Here is a 27,267-nt window from a genome sequence, read left to right as displayed (position 1 = left end):
ATGTCAGGATTTGAGGATACCTATAGAGACAACACGTGAGGCCATGATTGACGCCCTGACGAAAATTAAGGAGATCCAGAAAACAGGTGGGAAGCGCTGCTCTACGACCCATATCCTCCCCGAGTCTCTCTGCTTATATCTCTACAGGAAAGGATCATGTTTGCAGATTTATTGGTTGCGGACGAAACGAGAAGTTCAACTATGTCGTCATGCAGCTCCAGGTAAAACACCTACACAGATAAGATGCTATGCTTGGTGCACTCACGAACATCGGAAGACATCGGGTGTAGCGTCGGGGGTCAGAAGGATATAGAGAGGGGGCGATAGAGTTGGATATAATAAGTCTGTACGCCTCTGGTAAAACTCCAGATTTTTGTCATGTAGATGAATCATTTCAGAACTTTTTCCACCTTTAATGTTGCTCTTCATGGGGGAAATTTCTACAGCTCGTCTCCTCCAGCAAACAGTGGATTGCAAGTTACAGACAAAGCGAGGAGAGGGGAAAACAGTTGAGAATTCAGAATATAAGTCATGTCATGGCCAAATGGTGATGTTCCTCCTGTACACATAGGTCAGCTTATTCTGATCAATTACCTGAAAGCACAGTTAGCCTTTAATGTTGCTGTCGGCCTCCTGGACCAATTTTCTTCTTGTCTTTTTGTTATTTTTTTTGGGGGGGGGGGGTGTCCAGTTCTAGGTAATGTCACTGTTGTGCCAGATTTCAGCCCCTTACCTTCTCCTGACTGACAACTTTCCACAAGGAGAACCTTTGCTGTGTTGTCAGCTGTTTATGGACCAGAAAATGTCAGGAAAATCCTCAGAGAGCAGCGTCCTCCGAGAAAAGCGACACATTCTCTGGGGTTCATCAGAGTCGCTGTAAATGACAGCGGCCGAACGCTGACTGCTACAGTAGTGTTCAAAGTAATAGCACTCCAATATGACTAACCGGATTAATCTCTGTTTTTGGTATAAATTCTATTACCACATGTCAATTTACCAGTCGGTGCAGTAGATTATAAGAAAACCACCAGACTCAGCATTCATCATCTGCAGGTTTTTGAGGCTGTGTATCTGAATAATTAATTGTACGAAGGGTTTGTTCAAAATAATAGCAGTGTGGAGTTCAATTAGAAGGTCAATCATTCTGTGAAGAAGCAGGTGTGAATCAGGTGGCCCCTATTTAAGGGTGAAGCAGCACATGTTGTACCTGCATTTCTCATTGAAAGCCTGAGAAATATGTTTAATTCGAGACATTGTTCAGAAGAACAGCGTACAGTACAGACCAAAAGTTTGGACACACCTTCTTATTTAAAGATTTTTCTGTATTTTCATGGCTATGAAAATTGTACATTAACACTGAAGGCATCAAAGCTATGAATTAACACATGTGGAATTATATACTTAACAAAAAAGTGTGAAACAACTGAAAATATGTCTTATATTCTAGGTTCTTCAAAGTATCCACCTTTTGCTATGATGACTGCTTTGCACACTCTTGGCATTCTCTTGATGAGCTTCAAGAGGTAGTCACCGGAAATGGTCTTCACTTCACAGGTGTGCCCTGTCAGGTTTAATAAGTGGGATTTCTTGCCTTATAAATGGGGTTGGGACCATCAGTTGTGTTGTGCAGAAGTCTGGTGGATACACAGCTGATAGTCCTACTGAATAGACTGTTAGAATTTGTATTATGGCAAGAAAAAAGCAGCTAAGTAAAGAAAAACGAGTGGCCATCATTACTTTAAGAAATGAAGGTCAGTCAGTGCGAAAAATTGGGAAAACTTTGAAAGTGTCCCCAAGTGCAGTTGCAAAAACCATCAAGCGCTACAAAGAAACTGGCTCACATGAGGACCGCCCCAGGAAAGGAAGACCAAGAGTCACCTCTGCTTCTGAGGATAAGTTTATCCGAGTCACCAGCCTCAGAAATCACAGGTTAACAGCAGCTCAGATTAGAGACCAGGTCAATGCCACACAGAGTTCTAGCAGCAGACACATCTCTACAACAACTGTTAAGAGGAGACTTTGTGCAGCAGGCCTTCATGGTAAAATAGCTGCTAGGAAACCACTGCTAAGGACAGGCAACAAGCAGAAGAGACTTGTTTGGGCTAAAGAACACAAGGAATGGACATTAGACCAGTGGAAATCTGTGCTTTGGTCTGATGAGTCCAAATTTGAGATCTTTGGTTCCAACCACGGTGTCTTTGTGCGACGCAGAAAAGGTGAACGGATGGACTCTACATGCCTGGTTCCCACCGTGAAGCATGGAGGAGGAGGTGTGATGGTGTGGTGGTGCTTTGCTGGTGACACTGTTCGGGATTTATTCAAAATTGAAGGCATGCTGAACCAGCATGTCTACCACAGCATCTTGCAGCGGCATGCTATTCCATCCGGTTTGCGTTTAGTTGGACCATCATTTATTTTTCAACAGGACAATGACCCCAAACACACCTCCAGTCTGTGTAAGGGCTATTTGACCAAGAAGGAGAGTGATGGGGTGCTACGCCAGATGACCTGGCCTCCACAGTCACCAGACCTGAACCCAATCGAGATGGTTTGGGGTGAGCTGGACCGCAGAGTGAAGGCAAAAGGGCCAACAAGTGCTAAGCATCTCTGGGAACTCCTTCAAGATTGTTGGAAGACCATTTCCGGTGACTACCTCTTGAAGCTCATCAAGAGAATGCCAAGAGTGTGCAAAGCAGTCATCAAAGCAAAAGGTGGCTACTCTGAAGAGCCTAGAATATAAGACATATTTTCAGTTGTTTCACACTTTTTTGTTAAGTATATAATTCCACATGTGTTAATTCATAGTTTTGATGCCTTCAGTGTGAATGTACAATTTTCATAGTCATGAAAATACAGAAATATCTTTAAATGAGAAGTTGTGTCCAAACTTTTGGTCTGTACTGTACTTTGATTAAAAAGTTGATTGGAGAGGGTAAAACTTATAAAGAAGTGCAGATAATGATCGGCTGTTCAGCTAAAATGATCTCCAATGCTTTATAATGGAAAGCAAAACCAGAGAGACGTGGAAGAAAACGGAAGACAACCCTTTCGAATGGATGGAAGAATTGCCAGAATGGCAAAGGCTCAGCCAATGATCAGCTCCAGGATGATCAAAGACAGTCTCAAGTTACCTGTGAGGACTGTGACAGTGAGAAGACACCTGTGTGAAGCTAATCTCTTAGCAAGAAGCCCCTGCAAAGTCCCGCTGTTAAAAAAAAGACATGTACTGAAGCGGATACAATTTGCCAAAGAAACCATCAACTGGCCTAAAGCGAAAAGGAGAAACAGTTTGTGGACTGATGAAAGTGAAATTGCTCTTTTTGGGTCCAAGGGCCGCAGACAGTTCGTCAGACGACCTCCAAACTCTGCATTCAGCCACAGTACACTCTGAAAACAGTGAAGCATGGTGGAAGCATCATGATATGGGCATGATTCTCTTACTATGGTACCGGACCTATTTACCGCATACCAGGGATCATTGACCAGTTTGCATATATTAAAATACTTGAAGAGGTCATGTTGCCTTATGCTGAAGAGGACAACGACCCTAAACACACCAGTAAACAAGCAAAATCTTGGTTCCAGTCTGTGACGAATATTCAAGATATAATCCCATAATTGTGCCCTGTTTGGCGGGGGATTGTAAAGGTCTACAGTGTCAGCTGTAACCGGACACTTCAGCAGCAAGAAGAAGGGATGGGACTGAGAGACACAGTGAGTGATAAACCCCCCCACCAGCAGCTGTGAGCTGCCACAGTAAGGCCCCCTGTGACTTCCAAGCCATGCGGCATGTTCTTTGTATCAGACAATTATAATTCAACACCGAGTTCTGGGAATACGATACATCCCAGTGATACATCAAATAGATTTTTTGGAAACACACAAACTGGATGAATGTCACCCTGGCTTTCAGCACAGTCCTGCGTGTAGGGAAAGGGAGATACACGGCACAGCCTTGCTGGAGCTCCTAGGGCCCCTATGCTTGGTATCCATGCGTAGCAGGGGCCCGGCTAGATCCGATGACACCAGTGCTGGCTCCCTAGGACCGTCCATTAAGGAAGTATAGCCCATTTTAGTTTTGGGGGTTTTTAGCTGAGAGAGGCCAGGGTTGGAGATTTAGTTTCAGCCAGGAGGCAGGAGGGGGAGTGACCCAGAGAGGTTAAGAGCCTAGAAGCCCTGGCTCCATGGTCTTTTTCCTTTTTCACTCTTAATTACTGCTTTACATCTTTTGTACCACTACTATTGTTTTTGCATCTCTGACCATTATGTATGTATAACCCTAATGTATATAGTGTATTGTCTAGTGTGTCCTTAAGGCGATTAAATATATAATTTAACCTCGTGCTGCTCTTTTATCTCGATCCACAAACCCACACGTTTGTTGTTCGGCTTAATCCTCATACTACCCTGTTTCTGGCCCGATATATCCCCATTAACGGATCGGGGACTTATATCTAATAGAAACTGATGGCAGCTTGACCAGGCCGACAAGGTTCTGCTTCACTGGGGTTAGTGAAGGGACCTCTCAGCCTCTCGTGGGTGTGAGCAAGTGTGGTGCCACATCAGTGACTGAGTGGGCCACCTCTTCTCACCCCCGGTGCCTTCCTGTACCCATGTGGACAGGGGCTGTCTGTGTAGAACTGTACCAATCTAACCTTACGTGTCCCCTGGGGGGTGTGGAACGTCACATTGGTGCAAAGAGCAGATCCTTATCACGTGATCCATCTGACGTAATTGTGATGTTGGGTGGGTGGCGAGGTGTGGATTCGTCACAAGTGGTGGCAGCGGTGGGATTCTGCGGGATCTGTCTGCTGCCATTCATCACACAGTCCAACAAAATTGAGCCTATGGAGCGGTCACCCCAATCCCCGGACCTTAATCCGATAGAACACTTGTGGGGTGACATCAAAAATGCCATTTCTGAGGCTAAGCCAACAAATGCCAAAAAATTGTGGGATGTAGTGAAAGCCTCCTGGGCTGGAATAACAGCTGACAGGGACCAGGAGTTGTTTAACTCTATGCAACATAGGTGTGAAGCAGCTCTAAAAAAACTGTGGGTTTACAACTAAATATTACGTTAGCGAGTCACAGGAATGCTAAATCCTCAAAAAAAAGACAAATGCCGACACTGCTATATTGTAGAACAGAACAATGTTCAGGTTTTGTTATTTTCTGTAAAGTAGTTAAAAATTCTATACATTTCTCTTCAAGTTGTGAATTAGAAAACAGCGAGCGACGTCCCCAATGCTGGAAATAACAACTAGGAGAAAGATTTTGTGATAACTCGTGTTTTTGATCACACTGCTATTATTTTGAACACTACTGTGTAACTTGGGGGTAATGTGATCGGCTGACTGCGCACGATCGCTTCCTCAGTTATAGGAGGGGGCTCACACTTAAAACTCAGCTACTATAATGTGGTTGCAGTGTTATTTTACCCCTTAAAAGTTCTGAAATGATTCCTCTGGTGTAGACTTTTTATCCAATGTATACACTATTATGTAAAGAGGTGGTCACATGGTATGGTTTATCATACAGTCTATGGTGGGGCACACCATGCTATATTTAATATAGAGAACCATGAATTAATATATGGTGGGGTGTAATGGACTCTAATGTTGCAGGAACATCCTAACTGCTGAATACATGCTTCACTACTGACCATCTTCATTGGTCACAGGGCCGGAACTTGGCAGATTTACGCAGGAGTCAACCCCGTGGCACCTTCACCATGAGCACCACCCTCCGCCTAGGGAAACAAATCCTGGAGTCTATAGATTCTATCCACTCGGTGGGCTTCCTGCACCGTGACATCAAGCCTGTGAGTTCTATATTCCGGGGGCTTACATGTACAGATACAGTGGGGAAAATAAACATTTGATACACTGCCGATTTTGCAAGCTTTCCCACCTACAAAGAATGGAGAGGTCTGTAATTTTTATTGTAGATACACTTCACTTGTGAAAGACAGAATAGACAGAATCTAAAAAAAAATCAGAAAATCCCATTGTAGGATTGTTACATAATTAATTTGCATTTTATTGCATGAAATAAGTATTTGATACAATGGAAAAAAAGAACTTAATATTTGGTCCAGAAACCTTTGTTACAATTACAGAGGACAGACGTTTCCTGTAGTTCTTGACCAGGTTTGCACACACTGCAGCAAGGATTTTGGCCCACTCCTCCATACTGATCTTCTCCAGATCTTTCAGGTTTCGGGGCTGTCGCTGGGCAATATTGAGTTTCAGCTCCCTCCAAAGATTTTCTATTGGGTTTAGGTCCTACGCCACGCCAGGACTTTGGAATGCTTCTTATGGAGCCGCTCCTTAGATGCCCTGGCTGTGTGTTTCCGGTCATTGTCATGCTGGAAAACCCATCTTCAGTGCTCTTACTGAAGGAAGGAGGTTGTTGGTCAAAATCTCGCGATACATGACCCCATCCATCCTCCCTTCAATGTGATTGTTATGCACACGCCCGGGCTAAGCGGCGTGTGCGTGTGATTGGTAGTGATTCCACTGGACCGTGCCGGAGAGTGAATGCCTGGAGGGGCGTGACTAAGTATTCACCCGATCCGACCAGGGTCGCACGACGGCATACGACGCCAGTGCACCAAGGAGGAACCGAGCAGAGGGACCAGGTGCTACTCCAGGACAGACCCCAGACACGGCTGTTGACCCACACAGGGGAATACAGGAACAGGCTGGTAGGCTGGCACACAGACTGGAGGGTATAGGCAGGCACGACTGGTATGCAGGCAGGCGGGTATGCAGGCAGGGGGGTAAAGGCAAGCACAGCTAGAGTGCAGACAGGGAGGCACTAGCAGGTAGGAACACAGGCGGAATAGGACCCAGTACACACCGGGACTCAGGAACAATACAGGCAGAGGGTTACAGGCAAGCACAGCTAGAGTGCAGACAAGGCTGAGCAGGGAGGACAGGGCTCTGTTCACACGGAACAGACAGGAAGGGAAAGACAGAGCCAGATACTCACACAGTACTTGCAGAGACAACAAGCAGGAGTTAGGTACGAGTTCAGACTCTGCAGAAAAAGGAAGGGAACGGACATAGAGGCAAAACAGGTAAAGGACAGGAGAGAGTTCAGACTGGAACTGAGTGTACGGAAGAGACCGACACTGCAGAGGAATACAGGAGCGGGTCTGGGAATACGGCCCCCAGAGAGGCGGAACGAACAGGCTAGGAGCGAGTTCAGACAGGTCAGACAAGATACAGGAACGGGTCTAGGTAATCGGCCACTAGAAGGCGGAACGAACAGGCAAGGAGCGAGTTCAGACAGGTCAGACAAGATACAGGAACGGGTCTAGGTAATCGGCCCCTAGAAGGCAGGAGGAACAGGCTAGGAGCGTGTTCAGACAGGTCAGACAAGATACAGGAACGGGTCTAGGTAATCGGCCCCTAGAAGGCAGGAGGAACAGGCTAGGAGCGTGTTCAGACAGGACAGACAAGAGAACACAGAAAGGACTCAGTTCAGACACAGGAACTGATACAAAAAGCAGGAGACAAGAGACGGGACCTGGCACCTTCAGAGTGCAAGCACACACTGAAGGAAACACTATGCTCAGGCAGGGATAGAAGGGAGCTGCTGAGCTATATACCAAGTGACAGACAGCAATAGGCTGAGGACGCACAAGGGGTGTGACCCACAGCAGGTACAAAAGGCAGGAAGTGATCGGGCGCCGCCCTTAAGCAGCAGAAACAGACACAAACAGACAGCATGGAGGGAAGCCAGAGAGACATTCTGGACAGGAGATCAAGTGCGCCCTCTTGCACAGTGGGAGATGGACCACCATGCAAGGACGCCGCCAGGTATGTTACAGTACCTCCCCCCTTACGCCCCCTCTTCTTCAGGCCTGCCAGAATCTTCCGCAGGGAATTCGAGGGCCAGTCGTTCACTGGGTTGGAGGGGGACAGAGACTTAAGGGTAATCTCTGCTTCGAGGTACATCTTGTCAAGCTCACAGGAAGAAATAGACGGGTTATCACGTACATAATGAGGAAAAGTCACTGTCTCTTTGTTATCTGGTGGTATCCCGGAGGATTCAGGAAACAACTGGAGGTCCTCCGCCGGGTCAGAAGAGTGCAGAGGCTCAGAGAAAACAACTGCTTCAGAGTACACTAGGTCGGACTCACTGGAGGAAGCAGGCGAGGTATCGGGTACCGAGTATAGGAAAGTCTCTGTCCATTCACCACCAGGTGGCACCCCGAAGGGTTCTGGAGACAGCTGGCGGTCCTCCGCCTGGTCAGAGGGGTGTAGAGACTCACGGGTAACCTCTGCTTCAGAGTACACTAGGTCGGACTCACTGGAGGAAGCAGGCGAGGTATCGGGTACCGAGTATAGGAAAGTCTCTGTCCATTCACCACCAGGTGGCACCCCGAAGGGTTCTGGAGACAGCTGGCGGTCCTCCGCCTGGTCAGAGGGGTGTAGAGACTCACGGGTAACCTCTGCTTCAGAGTACACTAAGTTGGACTCACTGGACGAAGCGAGCGAGGTATCAGGTACAGAGTATAGGAGAGTCTCTGTCCTTTCGCTACCAGGTAGCACCCCGAAGGGTTCAGGAGACAACTGGAGATCCTCCGCCTGGTCGGAGGGGTGTAGAGACTTGGAGGTAACTACCACTTTGGGGTACCCATTGTCAGGCTCACAGGACGAAGCGGACAAAGTATTGAGTACCGGGTGTAGAGAAGTCTCTCTCCATTTGTCATCGAGTGGTATCCCGGAGGGTTCAAGAGGCAACAGGGGATCCTCCGCCAGGTAGTAGAGGTGCACAGACTCTGAGGTAACCACAGCTTTGGAGCATCCTTGGACATGCACACCGGTTAAAGAGAAAGAAGCATCTGATGCCGGGTGCAGGAAGTTCTCCTGTGTGGAGTCTGGATGGGCAGAAGTCTCTTCGGCCAGGAGAACTGGTGCACTACCCACGCACATTACCCATTGGGGTTTCTCCGGGATACAGGGAGATGAAGCTTCAGTAGGGACTTCAAGGTTGGGGTCAGGAGGTCTCAGGGAGGACAGACCCTGGCGTGACGGCTTGCCTCTAAGTCTAGCACGTCTGGACTGCCTCTTGAGGTTGAGAGAAGTATTCCGGAAAGCGTAGTCACCCTGTGAGGATTCTGGGTGGGCAGTAGTCTCATTGGGCTGGAGGACTATTGCGCTACCCACACACATTACCCGTCGGGGCTGCTCCGGGATATTGGGAAGTGAAGCTTCAGCAGGGGCTTCAGAGTTAGGGTCCTCGAAGACCATACGAAAGGCCACCAGGAAGGCCTGCAGGTCAAGGATGACAGGATCCCATGCTTCCCATAGGGGGGTGACCCATTTCAAGGCATCACCCGCTAGGTAGTCAATCATAAAGGCCACTTTAGCCCAATCGGAAGGAAAATAGAGAGGGTAGGCCTTAAAGTGTAGCATGCATTGCTCCACAAATGCACGACACTGTCTTGGATCCCCATAGTAACGTGGCGGATCCGCAGGAACGAGGGCTGATAGATCCATCTGGACGGGTGCGTAATTCGCCTGGAACTCAGCTAAAGGGGGAAAAAAATTTATTTATTTTATTTTAATGCATGTATTCGCTGGAAAAACTTCTCAAAGAGCGAAGGCCGTGGGGCTCAACGGGAACCATGGCCTGAGCATGCTGTTATGCACACGCCCGGGCTAAGCGGCGTGTGCGTGTGATTGGTAGTGATTCCATTGGACCGTGCCGGAGAGTGAATGCCTGGAGGGGCGTGACTAAGTATTCACCCGATCCGACCAGGGTCGCACGACGGCATACGACGCCAGTGCACCAAGGAGGAACCGAGCAGAGGGACCAGGTGCTACTCCAGGACAGACCCCGGACACGGCTGTTGACCCACACAGGGGAATACAGGAACAGGCTGGTAGGCTGGCACACAGACTGGAGGGTATAGGCAGGCACGACTGGTATGCAGGCAGGCGGGTATGCAGGCAGGGGGGTAAAGGCAAGCACAGCTAGAGTGCAGACAGGGAGGCACTAGCAGGTAGGAACACAGGCGGAATAGGACCCAGTACACACCGGGACTCAGGAACAATACAGGCAGAGGGTTACAGGCAAGCACAGCTAGAGTGCAGACAAGGCTGAGCAGGGAGGACAGGGCTCTGTTCACACGGAACAGACAGGAAGGGAAAGACAGAGCCAGATACTCACACAGTACTTGCAGAGACAACAAGCAGGAGTTAGGTACGAGTTCAGACTCTGCAGAAAAAGGAAGGGAACGGACATAGAGGCAAAACAGGTAAAGGACAGGAGAGAGTTCAGACTGGAACTGAGTGTACGGAAGAGACCGACACTGCAGAGGAATACAGGAGCGGGTCTGGGAATACGGCCCCCAGAGAGGCGGAACGAACAGGCTAGGAGCGAGTTCAGACAGGTCAGACAAGATACAGGAACGGGTCTAGGTAATCGGCCACTAGAAGGCGGAACGAACAGGCAAGGAGCGAGTTCAGACAGGTCAGACAAGATACAGGAACGGGTCTAGGTAATCGGCCCCTAGAAGGCAGGAGGAACAGGCTAGGAGCGTGTTCAGACAGGTCAGACAAGATACAGGAACGGGTCTAGGTAATCGGCCCCTAGAAGGCAGGAGGAACAGGCTAGGAGCGTGTTCAGACAGGACAGACAAGAGAACACAGAAAGGACTCAGTTCAGACACAGGAACTGATACAAAAAGCAGGAGACAAGAGACGGGACCTGGCACCTTCAGAGTGCAAGCACACACTGAAGGAAACACTATGCTCAGGCAGGGATAGAAGGGAGCTGCTGAGCTATATACCAAGTGACAGACAGCAATAGGCTGAGGACGCACAAGGGGTGTGACCCACAGCAGGTACAAAAGGCAGGAAGTGATCGGGCGCCGCCCTTAAGCAGCAGAAACAGACACAAACAGACAGCATGGAGGGAAGCCAGAGAGACATTCTGGACAGGAGATCAAGTGCGCCCTCTTGCACAGTGGGAGATGGACCACCATGCAAGGACGCCGCCAGGTATGTTACAGTGATGCAGTCATCCTGTCCTCTTTGCAGAAAAGCATCCCCAAAGTATGATGTTTCCCCCACCATGCTTCACAGTTGGGATGGTGTTCTTGGGGTTGTACTCATCCTTCTTCTTCCTCCAAACACAGCAAGTAGAGTTGATACAAAAAAGTTCTATTTTAGTCTCATCTGATCACATGACCTTCTCCCATGCCTCCTCTGCATCATCCAGATGGTCATTGGCAAACTTCAAACGGGCCTGGATATGTTCCGGCGTGAGCAGGGGGACCTTGCTTGCCCTGCAGGGTTTGAATCCGTGACGGTGTAGTGTGTTACAAACGGTAATGTTTGAGTCTGTGGTGGCAGCTCTCTTCAGGTCATTGACCAGGTCCTCCTGTATAGTTCTGGGCTGATTCCTGAGCTTTCTCAGAATCATCCTTTCCCCACGAGATGAAATCTTGCATGGAGCCCCAGACTGAGGAAGATTGACAGTCATTTTGTGTTTCTTCCAGTTTCTAATAATTGTGCCAACAGTTGTTGCCTTCTCACCAAGCTGCTTGCCTTTTGTCCTGTAGCCTATCCCAGCCTTGTGCAGGTCTACAATTTTGTCCCTGGTGTCCTTAGACATCGCATTGGTTTTGGGCATGGTGTTAAGGCTGGAGTGTGATTGATTGAGTGTGTGTACAGGTGTCTTTTATACAGGTAACGAGTTCAAACAGGTAATGAGTGCAGAGTAGGAGGGTTTCTTAAAGAAAAACTAACAGGTACACGAGAGCCAGAATTCTTGCTGCTTGGTCGGTGATTAAATACTTATTTCATGCAATAAAATGCTAATTAATTATGTAAAAATCATACAATGTGATTTTCTGGATTTTATTTTTAGATTCTGTCTCTCACAGGTGAAGTGACCTACGATAAATATTACAGACCGCTCCATTCTTTGTAGGTGGGAAAACTTGAAAAATCAGCAGTGTATAAAATACTTAATTTCCCCGTTTTATCTGCTGGAGTGATAATGTTTGGAGATATCTGCTGGAGACGTGATCTGTGAAGATATCTGCTGGAGACGTGATGTGTGAAGATATCTGCTGGAGACCTGATGTGTAGAGATATCTGCTGGAGACGTGATGTGTGGAGATATCTGCTGGAGACGTGATGTGTGAAGATATCTGCTGGAGACGTGATGTGTGAAGATATCTGCTGGAGACGTAATGTGTGGAGATATCTGCTGGAGGGATGATGTGTGGAGATATCTGCTGGATGGACGATGTGTGCAGATATCTGCTGGAGACGTACTGTGTGGAGATATCTGCTGGAGGGATGATGTGTGGAGATATCTGCTGGATGGACGATGTGTGCAGATATCTGCTGGAGACATGATGTGTGGAGATATCTGCTAGAGAGACGATGTGTGGAGATATCTGCTGGAGACGTACTGTGTGGAGATATCTGCTGGAGCAATGATGTGTGGAGATATCTGCTAGAGAGACGATGTGTGGAGATATCTGCTGGATGGACGATGTGTGGAGATATCTGCTGGAGGGATGATGTGTGGAGATATCTGCTGGAGGGATGATGTGTGGAGATATCTGCTGGAGAGACGATGTGTGGAGATATCTGCTGGAGGGACGATGTGTGGAGATATCTGCTGGAGACTTAATGTGTGGAGATATCTGCTGGAGGGAATATGTGTTGAGATTTCTGCTAGAAGAACAATGTGTGGAGATATCTGCTGGAGACGTGATCTGTGAAGATATCTGCTGGAGACGTGATGTGTGAAGATATCTGCTGGAGACCTGATGTGTAGAGATATCTGCTGGAGACGTGATGTGTGGAGATATCTGCTGGAGACGTGATGTGTGAAGATATCTGCTGGAGACGTGATGTGTGAAGATATCTGCTGGAGACGTAATGTGTGGAGATATCTGCTGGAGGGATGATGTGTGGAGATATCTGCTGGATGGACGATGTGTGCAGATATCTGCTGGAGACGTACTGTGTGGAGATATCTGCTGGAGGGATGATGTGTGGAGATATCTGCTGGATGGACGATGTGTGCAGATATCTGCTGGAGACATGATGTGTGGAGATATCTGCTAGAGAGACGATGTGTGGAGATATCTGCTGGAGACGTACTGTGTGGAGATATCTGCTGGAGCAATGATGTGTGGAGATATCTGCTAGAGAGACGATGTGTGGAGATATCTGCTGGAGGGACGATGTGTGGAGATATCTGCTGGAGGGATGATGTGTGGAGATATCTGCTGGAGGGATGATGTGTGGAGATATCTGCTGGAGAGACGATGTGTGGAGATATCTGCTGGAGGGACGATGTGTGGAGATATCTGCTGGAGACTTAATGTGTGGAGATATCTGCTGGAGGGAATATGTGTTGAGATTTCTGCTAGAAGAACAATGTGTGGAGATATCTGCTGGAGACGTGATCTGTGAAGATATCTGCTGGAGACGTGATGTGTGAAGATATCTGCTGGAGACCTGATGTGTAGAGATATCTGCTGGAGACGTGATGTGTGGAGATATCTGCTGGAGACGTGATGTGTGAAGATATCTGCTGGAGACGTGATGTGTGAAGATATCTGCTGGAGACGTAATGTGTGGAGATATCTGCTGGAGGGATGATGTGTGGAGATATCTGCTGGATGGACGATGTGTGCAGATATCTGCTGGAGACGTACTGTGTGGAGATATCTGCTGGAGGGATGATGTGTGGAGATATCTGCTGGATGGACGATGTGTGCAGATATCTGCTGGAGACATGATGTGTGGAGATATCTGCTAGAGAGACGATGTGTGGAGATATCTGCTGGAGACGTACTGTGTGGAGATATCTGCTGGAGCAATGATGTGTGGAGATATCTGCTAGAGAGACGATGTGTGGAGATATCTGCTGGAGGGACGATGTGTGGAGATATCTGCTGGAGGGATGATGTGTGGAGATATCTGCTGGAGGGATGATGTGTGGAGATATCTGCTGGAGGGATGATGTGTGGAGATATCTGCTGGAGAGACGATGTGTGGAGATATCTGCTGGAGGGACGATGTGTGGAGATATCTGCTGGAGACTTAATGTGTGGAGATATCTGCTGGAGGGAATATGTGTTGAGATTTCTGCTAGAAGAACAATGTGTGGAGATATCTGCTGGAGACGTGATGTGTGGAGATATCTGTTGGAAGAACGATGTTTAGAAATATCTGCTGGAAACTTGATGTGGTCAGATATCTGCTGGAGGGTCTACGTGTTCAGATATCTGCTGGAGGGACGATGTGTGGAGATATCTGCTGGAGGGACGATGTGTGGCGATATCTGCTGGAGGGACGATGTGTGGCGATATCTGCTGGAGAGATGAAGTGTGGATATAACTGCTGAAGGAATGATGTGTAGAGATATCTGCTGGAGACGTGATGTGTGGAGATATCTACTGGAGGGACGATGTGTGGAGATATCTGCTGGAGACGTGATTTGTGGAGATATCTGCTGAAGGGATGATGTGTGAAGAGATCTGCTGGACATGTGATGTGTGCTGATATTTTCTAGAGAGACGATGTGTGGAGATATCTGCTGAAGGAACGGTGTGTGGAGATATCTGCTGGAGGGACGATGTTTGGAGATATCTGCTGGATGGAGACGTGATGTGTAGAGATATCTGCTGAAGGAACGATGTGTGGAGATATCTGCTGGAGACATGATGTGTGGAAATATCTTCTGGAGGGTCTACGTGTTCAGATATCTGCTGGAGGAATGATGTGTGGAGATATCTGCTGGAGACTTAATGTGTGGACATATCTGCTGGAGGGAATATGTGTTGAGATTTCTGCTAGAAGAACAATGTGTGGAGATATCTGCTGGAGATTTTATGTGTGGAGATAGCTGCTGGAGACATGATGTGTGGAAATATCTTCTGGAGGGTCTACGTGTTCAGATATCTTTTGGAGGGACGATGTGTGGAGATATCTGCTGGAGACTTAATGTGTGGACATATCTGCTGGAGGGAATATGTGTTGAGATTTCTGCTAGAAGAACAATGTGTGGAGATATCTGCTGGAGACGTGATGTGTGGAGATATCTGTTGGAAGAACGATGTTTAGAAATATCTGCTGGAAACTTGATGTGGGCAGATATCTGCTGGAGGGATGATGTGTGTATTTTCTGGAGGGATGATATGTGGAGATACTGCATGTACTGGAAATGTGATATCTGGAGATATCTCCTGGAGAAATGATGTGTGGAGATATCTGCCGGAGGAACGATGTGTGGAGATGTCTGCTGGAAGGACAATGTGTGTAAATATCTGCTAGAGCTGTGATGTGCGCAGATATCTGCTGGAGGGATGATGTGTGGAGATATCTGCTGGAGAATTGAAGTGGGCAGATATCTACTGGAGGGACGATGTGTGGAGATATCTGCTGGAGTTGTGATCTGTGGAGATATCTGCTGGAGACATGAAGTATGGAGATGTTCACTGGAGATGTGATGTGTGAGGATTAGTGATGAGCGAGTATGACCCATTAACTCTTTCGGCGAGCACGCTTGGGTGCTCGCCGAGTATTTTGGCGTGCTCGGGGTTTCATTCATTGTCACCGCGCCTGCAAGTGTCACAGCTGTTTGACAGCTGTGACACATGCAGAGATAGCCTGTTCACCAGGAGATATCTGTGGAGATATCTGCTGGAGGGACGATGCAGATGCGTGGAGATATCTGCTGGAGACATGATGTGTGGAGATATCTGCTGGAGGGAAGATGTGTGGAGATATCTGCTGGAGGAACGATGTGTAGAGATATCTGCTGGAGATGTGATATGGGCTGATATCTACTGGAGGGACGATGTGTAGAGATATCAGCTGGAGACGTAAGGTGTGGAGGTATCTGCTGGAGGAATGATGTGTAAAGATATCTGCTGGAGAATTGAAGTGGGCAGATATCTACTGGAGGGACGATGTGTGGAGATATCTGCTGGAGTTGTGATGTGTGGAGATATCTGCTGGAGACATGAAGTATGGAGATGTTCACTGGAGATGTGATGTGTGAGGATTAGTGATGAGCGAGTATGCCTCATTAACTCTTTCGGTTTCGGCGAGCACGCTCAGGTGCTCGCCGAGTATTTTGGCATGCTCGGGGTTTCATTCATTGTCGCCGCGCCTGCAAGTGTCACAGCTGTTTGACAGCTGTGACACATGCAGAGATAGCCTGTTCACCAGGAGATATCTGTGTGGAGATATCTGCTGGAGACGTGATGTGTGAAGATATCTGCTACAGGGAATATGTGTAGAGATATCTGCTGGAGGAACGATGTGTAGAGATATCTGCTGGAGACGTGATATGGGCCGATATCTACTGGAGGGACGATGTGTGGAGATATCAGCTGGAGATTTAAGGTGTGGAGGTATCTGCTGGAGGAATGATGTGTGGATTTATCTTCTGGAGGGATGATATGTGGAGTTACTGCATCTACTCGAAACGTGATATCTGGAGATATCTCCTGGAGGAATTATGTGTGGAGATATCTTTTGGAGAAATAATGTGTGGAGATATCTGCTGGAGGAACGATATATGGAGATGTCTGCTGGAGGGACAATGTGTGAATCTATCTGCTAGAGCTTTGATGTGTGGAGATATCTGCTGGAGGGATGATGTGTGGAGATATCTGCTGGAGGGATGATGTGTGGAGATATCTGCTGGAGGGATGATGTGTGGAGATATTTGCTGGAGGGATGATGTGTGGAGATATCTGTTGGAAACTTGCTGTGTGGAGATATCTGCTGGAGGGACGATGTGTGGAGATGTCTGCTGGAGACGTGTTGTGTGGAGATATCTGCTGGAGACATGTTGTGTGGAGATATCTGCTGGAGGGATGATGTGTGGAGGTATCTGCTGGAGGGACGATGTGTGGAGATATCTGCTGGAGACTTGATGTGTGGAGATATCTGCTGGAGACGTGTTGTGTGCAGGTATCTGCTGGAGGGATGATGTGTGGAGATATCTGCTGGAGCGATGATGTGTGGAGATATCTGCTGGAGACGTGTTGTGTGGAGATATCTGCTGGAGATGTGATGTGTGGAGATATCTGCTGGAGGGATGGAGGGATGATGTGTGGAGATATCTGCTGGAGGGATGATGTGTGGAGATATCTGCTGGAGACGTGTTGTGTGGAGATATCTGCTGGAGGGATGATGTGTGGAGATATCTGCTGGAGACATGCTGTGTGGAGATATCTGCTGCAGAACTGATATGTGGAGGTATCTACTGGAGGAACGATGTGTTGAGCCGTCTGCTGGAGATGTGATGTGCAGAGATGTCTGCTGGAGATGTGGTGGGTAGGGACATCTGCTGGAGACATGATGTGTGGAAATATCTACTGGAGACGTGATGTGTGGAGATATCGGCTAGAGAGGTGATGTGTGGAGATACTACATCGCATGGAGACGTGATATTTGGATTTTTCTGGAGACATGATGTGTGGAGATATCTGCTGGAGACGTGATGTGTGGAGATATCTGCTGGAAGGATGATGTGTGGAGATATCTGCTGGAGACATGATGTGTGGAGATATCTGCTGGAGACGTGATGTGTGGAGATTTCTGCTGGAGACGTGTTGTGTGCTGATTTCTGCTGGAGGGACGATGTGTGGATTTATCTCCTGGAGGGATAATGTTTGATGATAATAATTGATTTGATGTTTGCATCTACTTGATTCGTAATATGTGGAGATATGTACTGGAGAGACGTGTGGAGATATCTGCTGGAGATGTGATATGTGGAGATATCTGCTGAAGGGATGATCTGTGGAGATATCTGCTGGAGGGATGATCTGTGGAGATATCTGCTCGAGCAATGATGTGTGGAAATATCTGCGGGATGGTCGATCTGTGGAGATATTTGCTGGAGATATGTGTGGAGATATTTCCTGGAGGAATGACGTTTGGAGATACCTGCTGGAGATTTGATGTGTGCTGATATCTTCTGGGGGGACAATGTGTGGAAATTTCTGCTGGAGGGATGATGTGTGGAGAAATCTGCTGAAGGGACGATTGGTGGAGAAATCTGCTGGAGATGTGATGTGGGGAGATATCTGCTGGAGACGTGATGTGTGGAGATATCTACTGAAGGGATGATGTGTGGAGATGTCTGCCGGAGACGTGATGTGTGGAGATATCTACGAAGGGATGATGTGTGGAGATGTCTGCTGGCGATGTGATGTGTGCGAATATCTGCTGGAGACTTGATGTGTAGATATATCTGCCGGAGATGTGATGGGTTCAGATATCTGCTGGAGATGTGATGGGTTCAGATATCTGCTGGAGGGTCGATGTTTGGATATATCTGCTGGAGGGTTGATGTGTGGAGATATCTGCTGGAGATGTGATGTGGGCAGATTTCTGCAGGAGACATGATCTTTAAAGATATCTGCTGGAGAGATGTTGTGTGGATGTCATGCACGTGGATCGTGGACCCACTGCTTCACGTTCCGGGCTTGCCTTTGGAGGGGCGTGGCTAAGAGACAACCTGGTTTTCGCTGGAGCTCCTGGTGGTGGAGTTAGGCTTGAGCTGCAGGTGACCACCAGGTACCACTCCAAGGGGAGTCCCCATTACTGCGGCAGCTGACCCCAGGGGTCAGAATCGCAGGCACAGACTCAGAGTTCAAGGCGGGACCAGATGCTAATGCAGGTTCCGACAGCGCGGATCCCGGAACACTTGACAGCAGGGCTGTGGAGTCGGTAAGCCAAACCTCCGACTCCTCAATTTCCCTGACTCCCGACTCCAACTCCGACACCACAGCTCTGACTCCACAGCACTGCCTCACTACTGAGATTGTACATAAAGTGCAGCACAGATTCATATCAACAAAAATCCAAGATCCTTAGATCAGGAGCAGAACAGACGTTTATAGAACATTTCATCACTTTCCAAAATTATTATGAAAAATTTACAGCACCTACTGCATTGTACTACTGCACCCAATGTATTATGTATTTTAGGAGTATGAGTCGGTCCATTTTATACCGACACCGACTCCACAGCCCTGCTTGACAGGACGGACACTGGTGCAGGTTCTAACAGTGTGGATCCTGCAACAATAGACGGGACGGACACTGGTTCAAGTTCAGACAGTGCAGATCCTGGAACACTTGACAGGACGGACACTGGTGCAGGTTCAGACAGTGCGGCTTCAGGTTCAGGTACCACTGGAATGGCTTCAGGTTCAGGTAACACGGGCAACGGGAACAGGTTCAGGATTAGACAACACTGGTCTCAGAGACAGGTTCAGGTTCATACTAAGTGTGCTCTATGACAGGATCCGGACTAACAAAATAGTCCAGAACAGGTTCAGGGATGGGTTCAGGGACTTGACAACTAACTAGCAGGGACAAACACAAACTAACACTAACAATAACGAGGGCGTTGTACAGGCACCTCCCTACAGGGGAATGTGCCTTAAATACTAGATGCCTCACAGCTATTGGCTGGGGCAGGTTTAGAGTGTGCGTGTGTAGGGGGGCAGCCCTTAGTCAGCCTACCAGCTCAATTACACTGTTACTTGAAGAGACAATATGCCCCTCTGATTTGTGTGTACGTGGACTAGCCCTTTTCACCCCCTGCAAGCTGCTGTGTGTTGGTTGGGATATGGGGCAGTTGGTGTCGGTTGAGCAACGGACGAGAGGGACTCGTGGATGCTGTGAGAGACTTTTGCCATGGTGAGCCGTCTGCGGCCCTGAGAAAGAAACAGGCAAGACAATAAGTCTGTCCTAATATGAGAAAAGATAGTGCCCTTTTACCACAGGATCAATCTCCAGCACCGTGTCAGAAGGAGAAAGGCACATTACATATCCAGGGTAATTCTCCCCGAGTGCCTGTAATCTGATGGAGGAAAACAACTCTGTGGTACCAGTAATCCTTCAACATTGAAAGTGGGAACGAAACTTGCCCGGATCTGGAAGAGGACAGATCTATTAACCTGAAGGAAGAGCTCAAAACAACAAACTCTGCTTCATCGCATCAGGACCAAGTAGCAGTTATAAGACCTTCTTCTAAGACTACAAAACTGTGAGTGTGGCACCGGTGTCAAACTGTGTTAGGGTTTAGAGCAGGTTTCTCTAGTTAGGGCGCTGTAACAGTGCGGCCTGATAATCGGAAGCCAGATAGGGAATTAGCAGAGAGTAGTTGATAGAAATTGTTTATTCTGTTTGTATTGTAATTTGCATTACCATAGCTGGAGCACAGCTTGTTTGACGCGCTCCAGCTATCTCTTCTTGTAACCACTATTGTATTTATCGTTACAACTGTTAGTCTTATTTTCCGACATATAATCCACGGTCTCTCAATAAAGCCGGTATATTGATTCTGTCTCCTCGTCTTCTGTGCCGTAATTGATTCCTGCTTTGCGGTGTTCTTGGACACTGCTACAAGTGGCGCTGCGAGCAGGTTGTGGTCACAGAGATGGAGGCGGCCGACAGCAATGTGGCTAATGTGACTACCGCAGGCAATGGTGGAACCCCTGCAATGGCCCTCCCTATGAGCACTTTTAGTGTTCTGCCCAAATTTGATGGCCAGAATATGCCACTGCCCGACTGGGTCACCAGATTGCAGAGCGTTGCGAAGATTTATAATGTCAGCCCAGAACTACAAGTGGAGACTCTACAGTACTCCCGTGAAACAGGTCCTGTGAGAGCGAGTTAGAGTGGATTCTGCCTTAAGCTTTCGACAAATATTGGCAGAGGCAGTGGCCTGAAGCAACGAAGAAACCTATGCTTCTGGAGTGGAACGAACCCAGACAGTCCCGACCCTCGGGGGCGTGAAGAGTGAAGAGGCACTGATCAGAGTATTAGAAAGCCTGCAGAGTTCCCTGAATGTTATGCAAGAAAAGTTGACTCAAATGGAAAAGTGGATAAGGACCGGCCCCACCTCGGAGGCCGTTTACCCAGCCCTACAAAATCCTTATCAGGTTTTTCCTCAGGTTCCCGAACCTAACCTTAACCCTCCACCTACTACACCAGGGTGTGGTCCGTTCTACCAAGTTCCTCAATATCATCCACTGGCGGGCCCTCGGACTGAACGGATCTATCCGGAACCCCAGTGTCCTCCACCGAGGCCAGCTGGTCAGGTTCCAAGGGTGCCTTCTACATAAAGAGGAAGAAATGATTGTCAGGACACAGTGTTGGCGGTGTGGATGTGGAGGGCACTTTGCTAGAGGGTGTCGGAGTGATCTCTTTACAGACACCCAGAACCACAGTTAAACTTCCGGCAGTAGGTAGGTGTAGAGGGAGAAGCCACCCAGCATAATTCTGAACATCTGGTTGCAGGATGTCCCATCCTGCGAGCTGAGTTTGAAGGCATCCCAGTGGACTGCTTAGTGGATACTGGGTCACAGGTAACGACCATGCCCAAGTCGTACTTCAACCATTACTTTCAAGCGATGGCCGAGCCAGAGCGGGAGACGTTGATCCGGGTAACAGCGTGACGGGGCTCGTGTGGATGAATGTGCCTCTATGTGGACAAGAAGTGGGAAGAAAAGGCATTTTCCTGGTTCCCGAGCCATTCAAAGAAGATGTACCAGTGATAATGGGCATGAATATCCTGCGAGAGTTGGACCAGATCATGTTCACTAAACGGGGGCCTGGCTACTAGAAACAGGCTACTCTGCACAAACCTACCCAGAAAGCATTCCAGTGGCTGATCCCTGTCTGAGGGACACAGAAGAGTGTCCCTGTATGCCAGTCTGTGGGTGCCGGGAAGGATATCCCTCACCCTCCCTCCTTGTTGTGAGACCATCCTGCCTGCCTATGGGAACCTTCCGCAACCTTGAAGGAATGGAGGTGGTCATCGAACCAGTGAGCCTAGGAGAAGTAGGCCAGAATGCCCTGGTAGCCCTTACATTAGCAGTGGTCCATAATGGATGAGTACCTATCAGAGCTGTGAATCTGGGCCAGAGAGAAGTCTGTTTAACCCCAGGAGTGGAGTTGCCTCGTATGTACAGTGCATTGTGAAAGTATTTGGCCCCCTTGAACTTTTCTACCTTTTGCCACATTTCTGGCTTCAAACATAAAGATATTAAATTCTAATTTTTTGGGGAAGAATCAACAACAAGTGGGACACAATCGTGAAGTGGAACGAAATTTATTGCATATTTTAAACTTTTTTAACAAATTAAAAACTGAAAAGTGGGGCGTGCAATATTATTCGGCCCCTTTACTTTCAGTGCAGCAAACTCACTCCAGAAGATCAGTGAGGATCTCTGAATGATCCAATGTTGTCCTAAATGACCGGTAATGATAACTAGAATCCACCTGTGTGTAATCAAGTCTCCGTATAAATGCACCTGCTCTGTGATAGTCTCAGGGTTCTGTTTCAGGTGCAGAGAGCATCATGAAGACCATGAAACCCTAAGGAACACACCAGGCAGGTCCGAGATACTGTTGTGGCGAAGTTTAAAGCCGGATTTGGATACAAAAAGATTTCCCAAGTTTTAAACATCTCAAGGAGCACTGTGCAAGCAATCATATTGAAATGGAAGGAGTATCAGACCACTCAGACCACTGCAAATCTACCAAGACCCGGCCGTCCCTCTAAACTTTCATCTCGAGCAAGGAGAAGACTGATCAGAGCTGCAGCCAAAACGCCCATGATCACTGTGGATGAACTGCAGAGATCTACAGCTCAGGTGGGAGAGTCTGTCCATAGGACAACAATCAGTTGTACACTGCACAAATCTGGCCTTTATGAAAGAGTGGCAAGAAGAAAGCCATTTCTCAAAGATATCCATAAAAAGTCTCGTTTGAAGTTTGCCACAAGCCACCTGGGAGACACACCAAACATGTGGAATAAAGTGCTCTGGTCAGATGAAACCAAAATCGAACTTTTTGGCCACAATGCAAAATGATATGTTTGGCGTAAAAGCAACACAGCTCATCACCCTCAAAACACCATCCCCACTGTCAAACATGGTGGTGGCAGCATCATGGTTTGGGCCTGCTTTTCTTCAGCAGGGACAGGGAAGATGGTTAAAATTGATGGGAACATGGACGGAGCCAAATACAGGACCATTCTGGAAGAAAACCTGTTGGAGCCTGCAAAAGACCTGAGACTGGGACGGAGTTTATCTTCCAACAAGACATTGATCCCAAACACAAAGCAATATCTACAATGGAATGGTTCAAAAATAAATGTATCCAGGTGTTAGAATGGCCAAGTCAAAGTCCAGACCTGAATCCAATCGAGAATCTGTGGAAAGAGCTGAAAACTGTTGTTCACAAATGCCATCCATCCAACCTCAATGAGCTCGAGCTGTTTTGCAAGGAAGAATGGGCTAGAATTTCAGCCTCTCGACGTGCAAAACTGATAGAGACATACCCCAAGCGATGTGCAGCTGTAATCGCAGCAAAAGGTGGCGCTACAAAGTATTAACTCAAGGGGGCCGAATAATATTGCACGCCCCACTTTTCAGTTTTTAATTTGTTAAAAAAGTTTAAAATATCCAATAAATTTCGTTCCACTTCACGATTGTGTCCCACTTGTTGTTGATTCTTCCCCCAAAAATTAGAATTTAATATCTTTATGTTTGAAGCCAGAAATGTGGCAAAAGGTAGAAAAGTTCAAGGGGGCCAAATACTTTCACAATGCACTGTATCTACATCGAAGTGAAGTGCTGAGTCAGAAAGAAGTGACACTGACCCCGGTAGATGATGCTGTCTGGACCCTGGCAGTCACGGCCAAAACGGAAGAGGCCCCGACCCTGGAATGGAATGGGCGAGTCATCTTGGCCCAAATGGAGGTGGATGTGAAGGCTCTCGATCCAGATCGTATACAAGCAGTTGAAAAAATGCTGTGGGAGAATCAGGATTCGTTTGCCTGGCACACCGACAACTTTGGCTGCACAGACGCCATCACCCATGAGATACCGATTGGTGACACTCCTCTGATTCCAGAAAGATATCAACAGATATCTCCCAAGCTGTACCAGGAGGTGAAGACCTTGTTGAAACAGATGTCGTATTCGGGAGTAGTGCAGAGTAGTCAGAGTCCATGGGCAGCCCCAGTAGTGCTTGTCAAGAAGGACGGAACCATTCGTTTGTGCGTGGACTACCGGAGGTTGAAGGCGTGCACTGTACGAGACTCTAACCCACTGCCCCGCATTGAAGAGTCTTTGATGGCCCTAGGGAAGGCTAAATACTTCTCCACTCTGGATCTAGCTAGCGGGTACTGGCTGGTACCATTGGCAGAGAAAGATTGGGCGAAGACTGCATTTATACTCCCCATGCCATGGGACTGTTTGAATTTAACAGAATGCCGTTTGGACTATCGAGTGCACCGGGTACGTTCCAGCGGCTGATGGAGAATTGCCTGGGCGACCTGAACTTTGAAGCGACTCTGATATATCTGGATGATATCATTGTGTACTCCGCTACCTTTCAAGAACATCTGAATAGACTCGGGCAGTTACTCGGGCGATTACGGGCCCATGGCCTGAAGGTGAAGCCAAAAACGTGTCATCTGTCCAAGAAGGAGATCGAGTACCTGGGCCACAAGGTGTCTCAGGACGGAGTCCTGCCGTCACAAGAAAAAGTAGCTGTGATCCAGCAATGGCCAGCACCCAGAACTCTGTGGGAGTTAAAAGTCTTTCTTGGATTGGCCGAGTACTATCGGCGGTTCATCAAAGACTATGCGAAAATAGCGGGCCCACTGAATGAGCTGCTAAGAGGGACAGCTGGGGTACCCAAGAATCAAAGCATACCCTGAGAACAGAAGCAGGAGGAGGCCTTCCAGACCATGAAAGAAGCCCTGACATCAGCCCCCATCCTGGCTTATGCAGATTTCGATAGGCCATTCCTCTTATACACAGATGGCAGTCTCTATGGACTCGGGGCAGTCCTTTCGCATATACAGGACGGGCACAAAAGGGTTATCACTTATGCCAGTCGGTCTTTACGGGAAACGGAGCGAAATCGTCACAACTACAGCTCCTTCTGCCTGGAACTCCTTGCCCTGGTGTGGGCCATGACGGAGAAGTTTGCGGAATAACTGACAGGGGCCAAGATCCTTGTATGGAGTGACAACAATCTGCTAGCCCATCTGGACACTGCCAAGTTGGGAGCCCTAGAACAGCGTTGGGTAGCTCGCCTTGCAAAATTTGACTTCTCGATCCGCTACTGCTCTGCCACGGAAAACACCAGCGCTGATGGCTTGTCAAGGGTAACCTGTTAAAGTCCGGAAGGGGACTGCGATGAACACCTGGAGGAAGAGGAGATTCCAGACTTCTGCAAATTCACACCCCCGGCAGTAGTGGCACAGTCAAGTGGGGAGGCCTGCTCTCTACCCAAGTCACTAGGAAGAACTAACAAAGAATGGGGTCGAGTAGAAGATGAAGATGCAGGGTTGCAGCAAGTGAAAAGGTGGGTAGCCCAGCGAAAAGTACCCCACAAGGAAGAAAGTTCTGACCTAGATGCCGAGATGAAGTCCGTGCTGCGCCAGTGGGCTAGGTTGGAAGTTCGAGGAGCTGTTCTATACCGCAAGTGGCAGCAGCCTGCTGACTTAGAGGCAAGATGGCAAGTAGTAATCCCCGGGAGAGTGGCATGAGAAATTGCCAAAGAAGCTCATTAGTTCGGAGCCCACTTGGGACCGGGAAAGACCTACCAGTGGCTGCAGCGCTACATATATTGCCCCCGGCTGGTGGTTGAGGAAGTTTGCCGACAGTGCAGATTGTGTGACCTCACCAAAAGCACAGAACAGAGGGCACCTGTACAAACTATACAGACCAAAGAACCGCTTAAAGTATTAATGATAGACTACCTCCTCATGGGACAATCAACTAGAGGTCCACAGTACTGCCTGGTCATGACTGACCACTTCTCCAAGTTTGCAGTGGTCACCCCAACTTGGGGCCAGACAGCTGAGTCTGCTGCGTGAGCCGTCTGTCAAGATTTCATTCGGGTCTATAGGTGCATCTCATTAAATTAGAATATCATCAAAAAGTTAATTTATTTCAGTTCTTCAATACAAAAAGTGAAACTCCTACATTATATAGAGTCATTACACACAGAGGGATCTATTATATAGAGTCATTACACACAGAGGGATCTATTATATAGAGTCATTACACACAGAGGGATCTATTATATAGAGTCATTACACACAGAGCGATCTATTATATAGAGTCATTACACACAGAGGGATCTATTATATAGAGTCATTACACAGAGCGATCTATTATATAGAGTCATTACACACAGAGGGATCTATTATATAGAGTCATTACACACAGAGCGATCTATTATATAGAGTCATTACACACAGAGAAATCTATTATATAGAGTCATTACACACAGAGGGATCTATTATATAGAGTCATTACACACAGGGATCTATTATATAGAGTCATTACACACAGAGGGATCTATTATATAGAGTCATTACACACAGAGTGATCTATTATATAGAGCCATTACACACAGAGTGATCTATTATATAGAGTCATTACACACAGAGGGATCTATTATATAGAGTCATTACACACAGAGGGATCTATTATATAGAGTCATTACACACAGAGGGATCTATTATATAGAGCCATTACACACAGAGGGATCTATTATATAGAGCCATTACACACAGAGGGATCTATTATATAGAGTCATTACACACAGAGGGATCTATTACATAGAGTCATTACACACAGAGGGATCTATTATATAGAGTCATTACACACAGAGGGATCTATTATATAGAGTCATTACACACAGAGGGATCCATTATATAGAGTCATTACACACAGAGGGATCTATTATATAGAGTCATTACACACAGAGGGATCTATTACATAGAGTCATTACACACAGAGGGATCTATTATATAGAGTCATTACACACAGAGGGATCTATTATATAGAGTCATTACACACAGAGGGATCTATTATATAGAGTCATTACACACAGAGGGATCTATTATATAGTCATTACACACAGAGGGATCTATTATATAGAGTCATTACATACAGAGGGATCTATTATATAGAGTCATTACACACAGAGGGATCTATTTCCAGTGTTTATTTCTGTTAATGTTGATGATTAGGGTTCGGGTTAGACTCTCGAGACGTCTGACAGGAGATCCACCACTGTTTTCTCCAAGAAATTTACCCTCCAAACTGGAATCGATGTAGGCTGTCTCAACAAACCGGGCGCCTCCACATGAAACAGATACATTCATGGTCAACGGTCAAGGGGAACTATTCCCGCCCAGGGTCACTTCTCC

The 27,267-nt window shown here is 47.5% G+C and overlaps 1 protein-coding gene across 1 annotated transcript in view; it reads left to right on the top strand.

The window, feature by feature from the left end:
- TTBK1 (tau tubulin kinase 1) overlaps positions 1–27,267 on the top strand; it is an 89,670-nt gene that overhangs the window by 11,111 nt on the left and 51,292 nt on the right. Inside the window, exons 4-5 of the mRNA XM_073671635.1 lie at positions 148–221; positions 5,681–5,821. Coding sequence (XP_073527736.1) covers positions 148–221; positions 5,681–5,821 — 215 coding nt within the window. The remainder of the gene's footprint in view (positions 1–147; positions 222–5,680; positions 5,822–27,267) is intronic.

The sequence above is a fragment of the Phyllobates terribilis genome, unplaced genomic scaffold, assembly GCF_046119375.1.
Source record: "Phyllobates terribilis strain yellow unplaced genomic scaffold, ASM4611937v1 Scaffold_3__8_contigs__length_932513732, whole genome shotgun sequence".
NCBI classification, from domain to species: domain Eukaryota; kingdom Metazoa; phylum Chordata; class Amphibia; order Anura; family Dendrobatidae; genus Phyllobates; species Phyllobates terribilis.
Note: the sequence above shows the minus strand (reverse complement) of the source record. Positions and strands in the feature narration are given on the sequence as shown.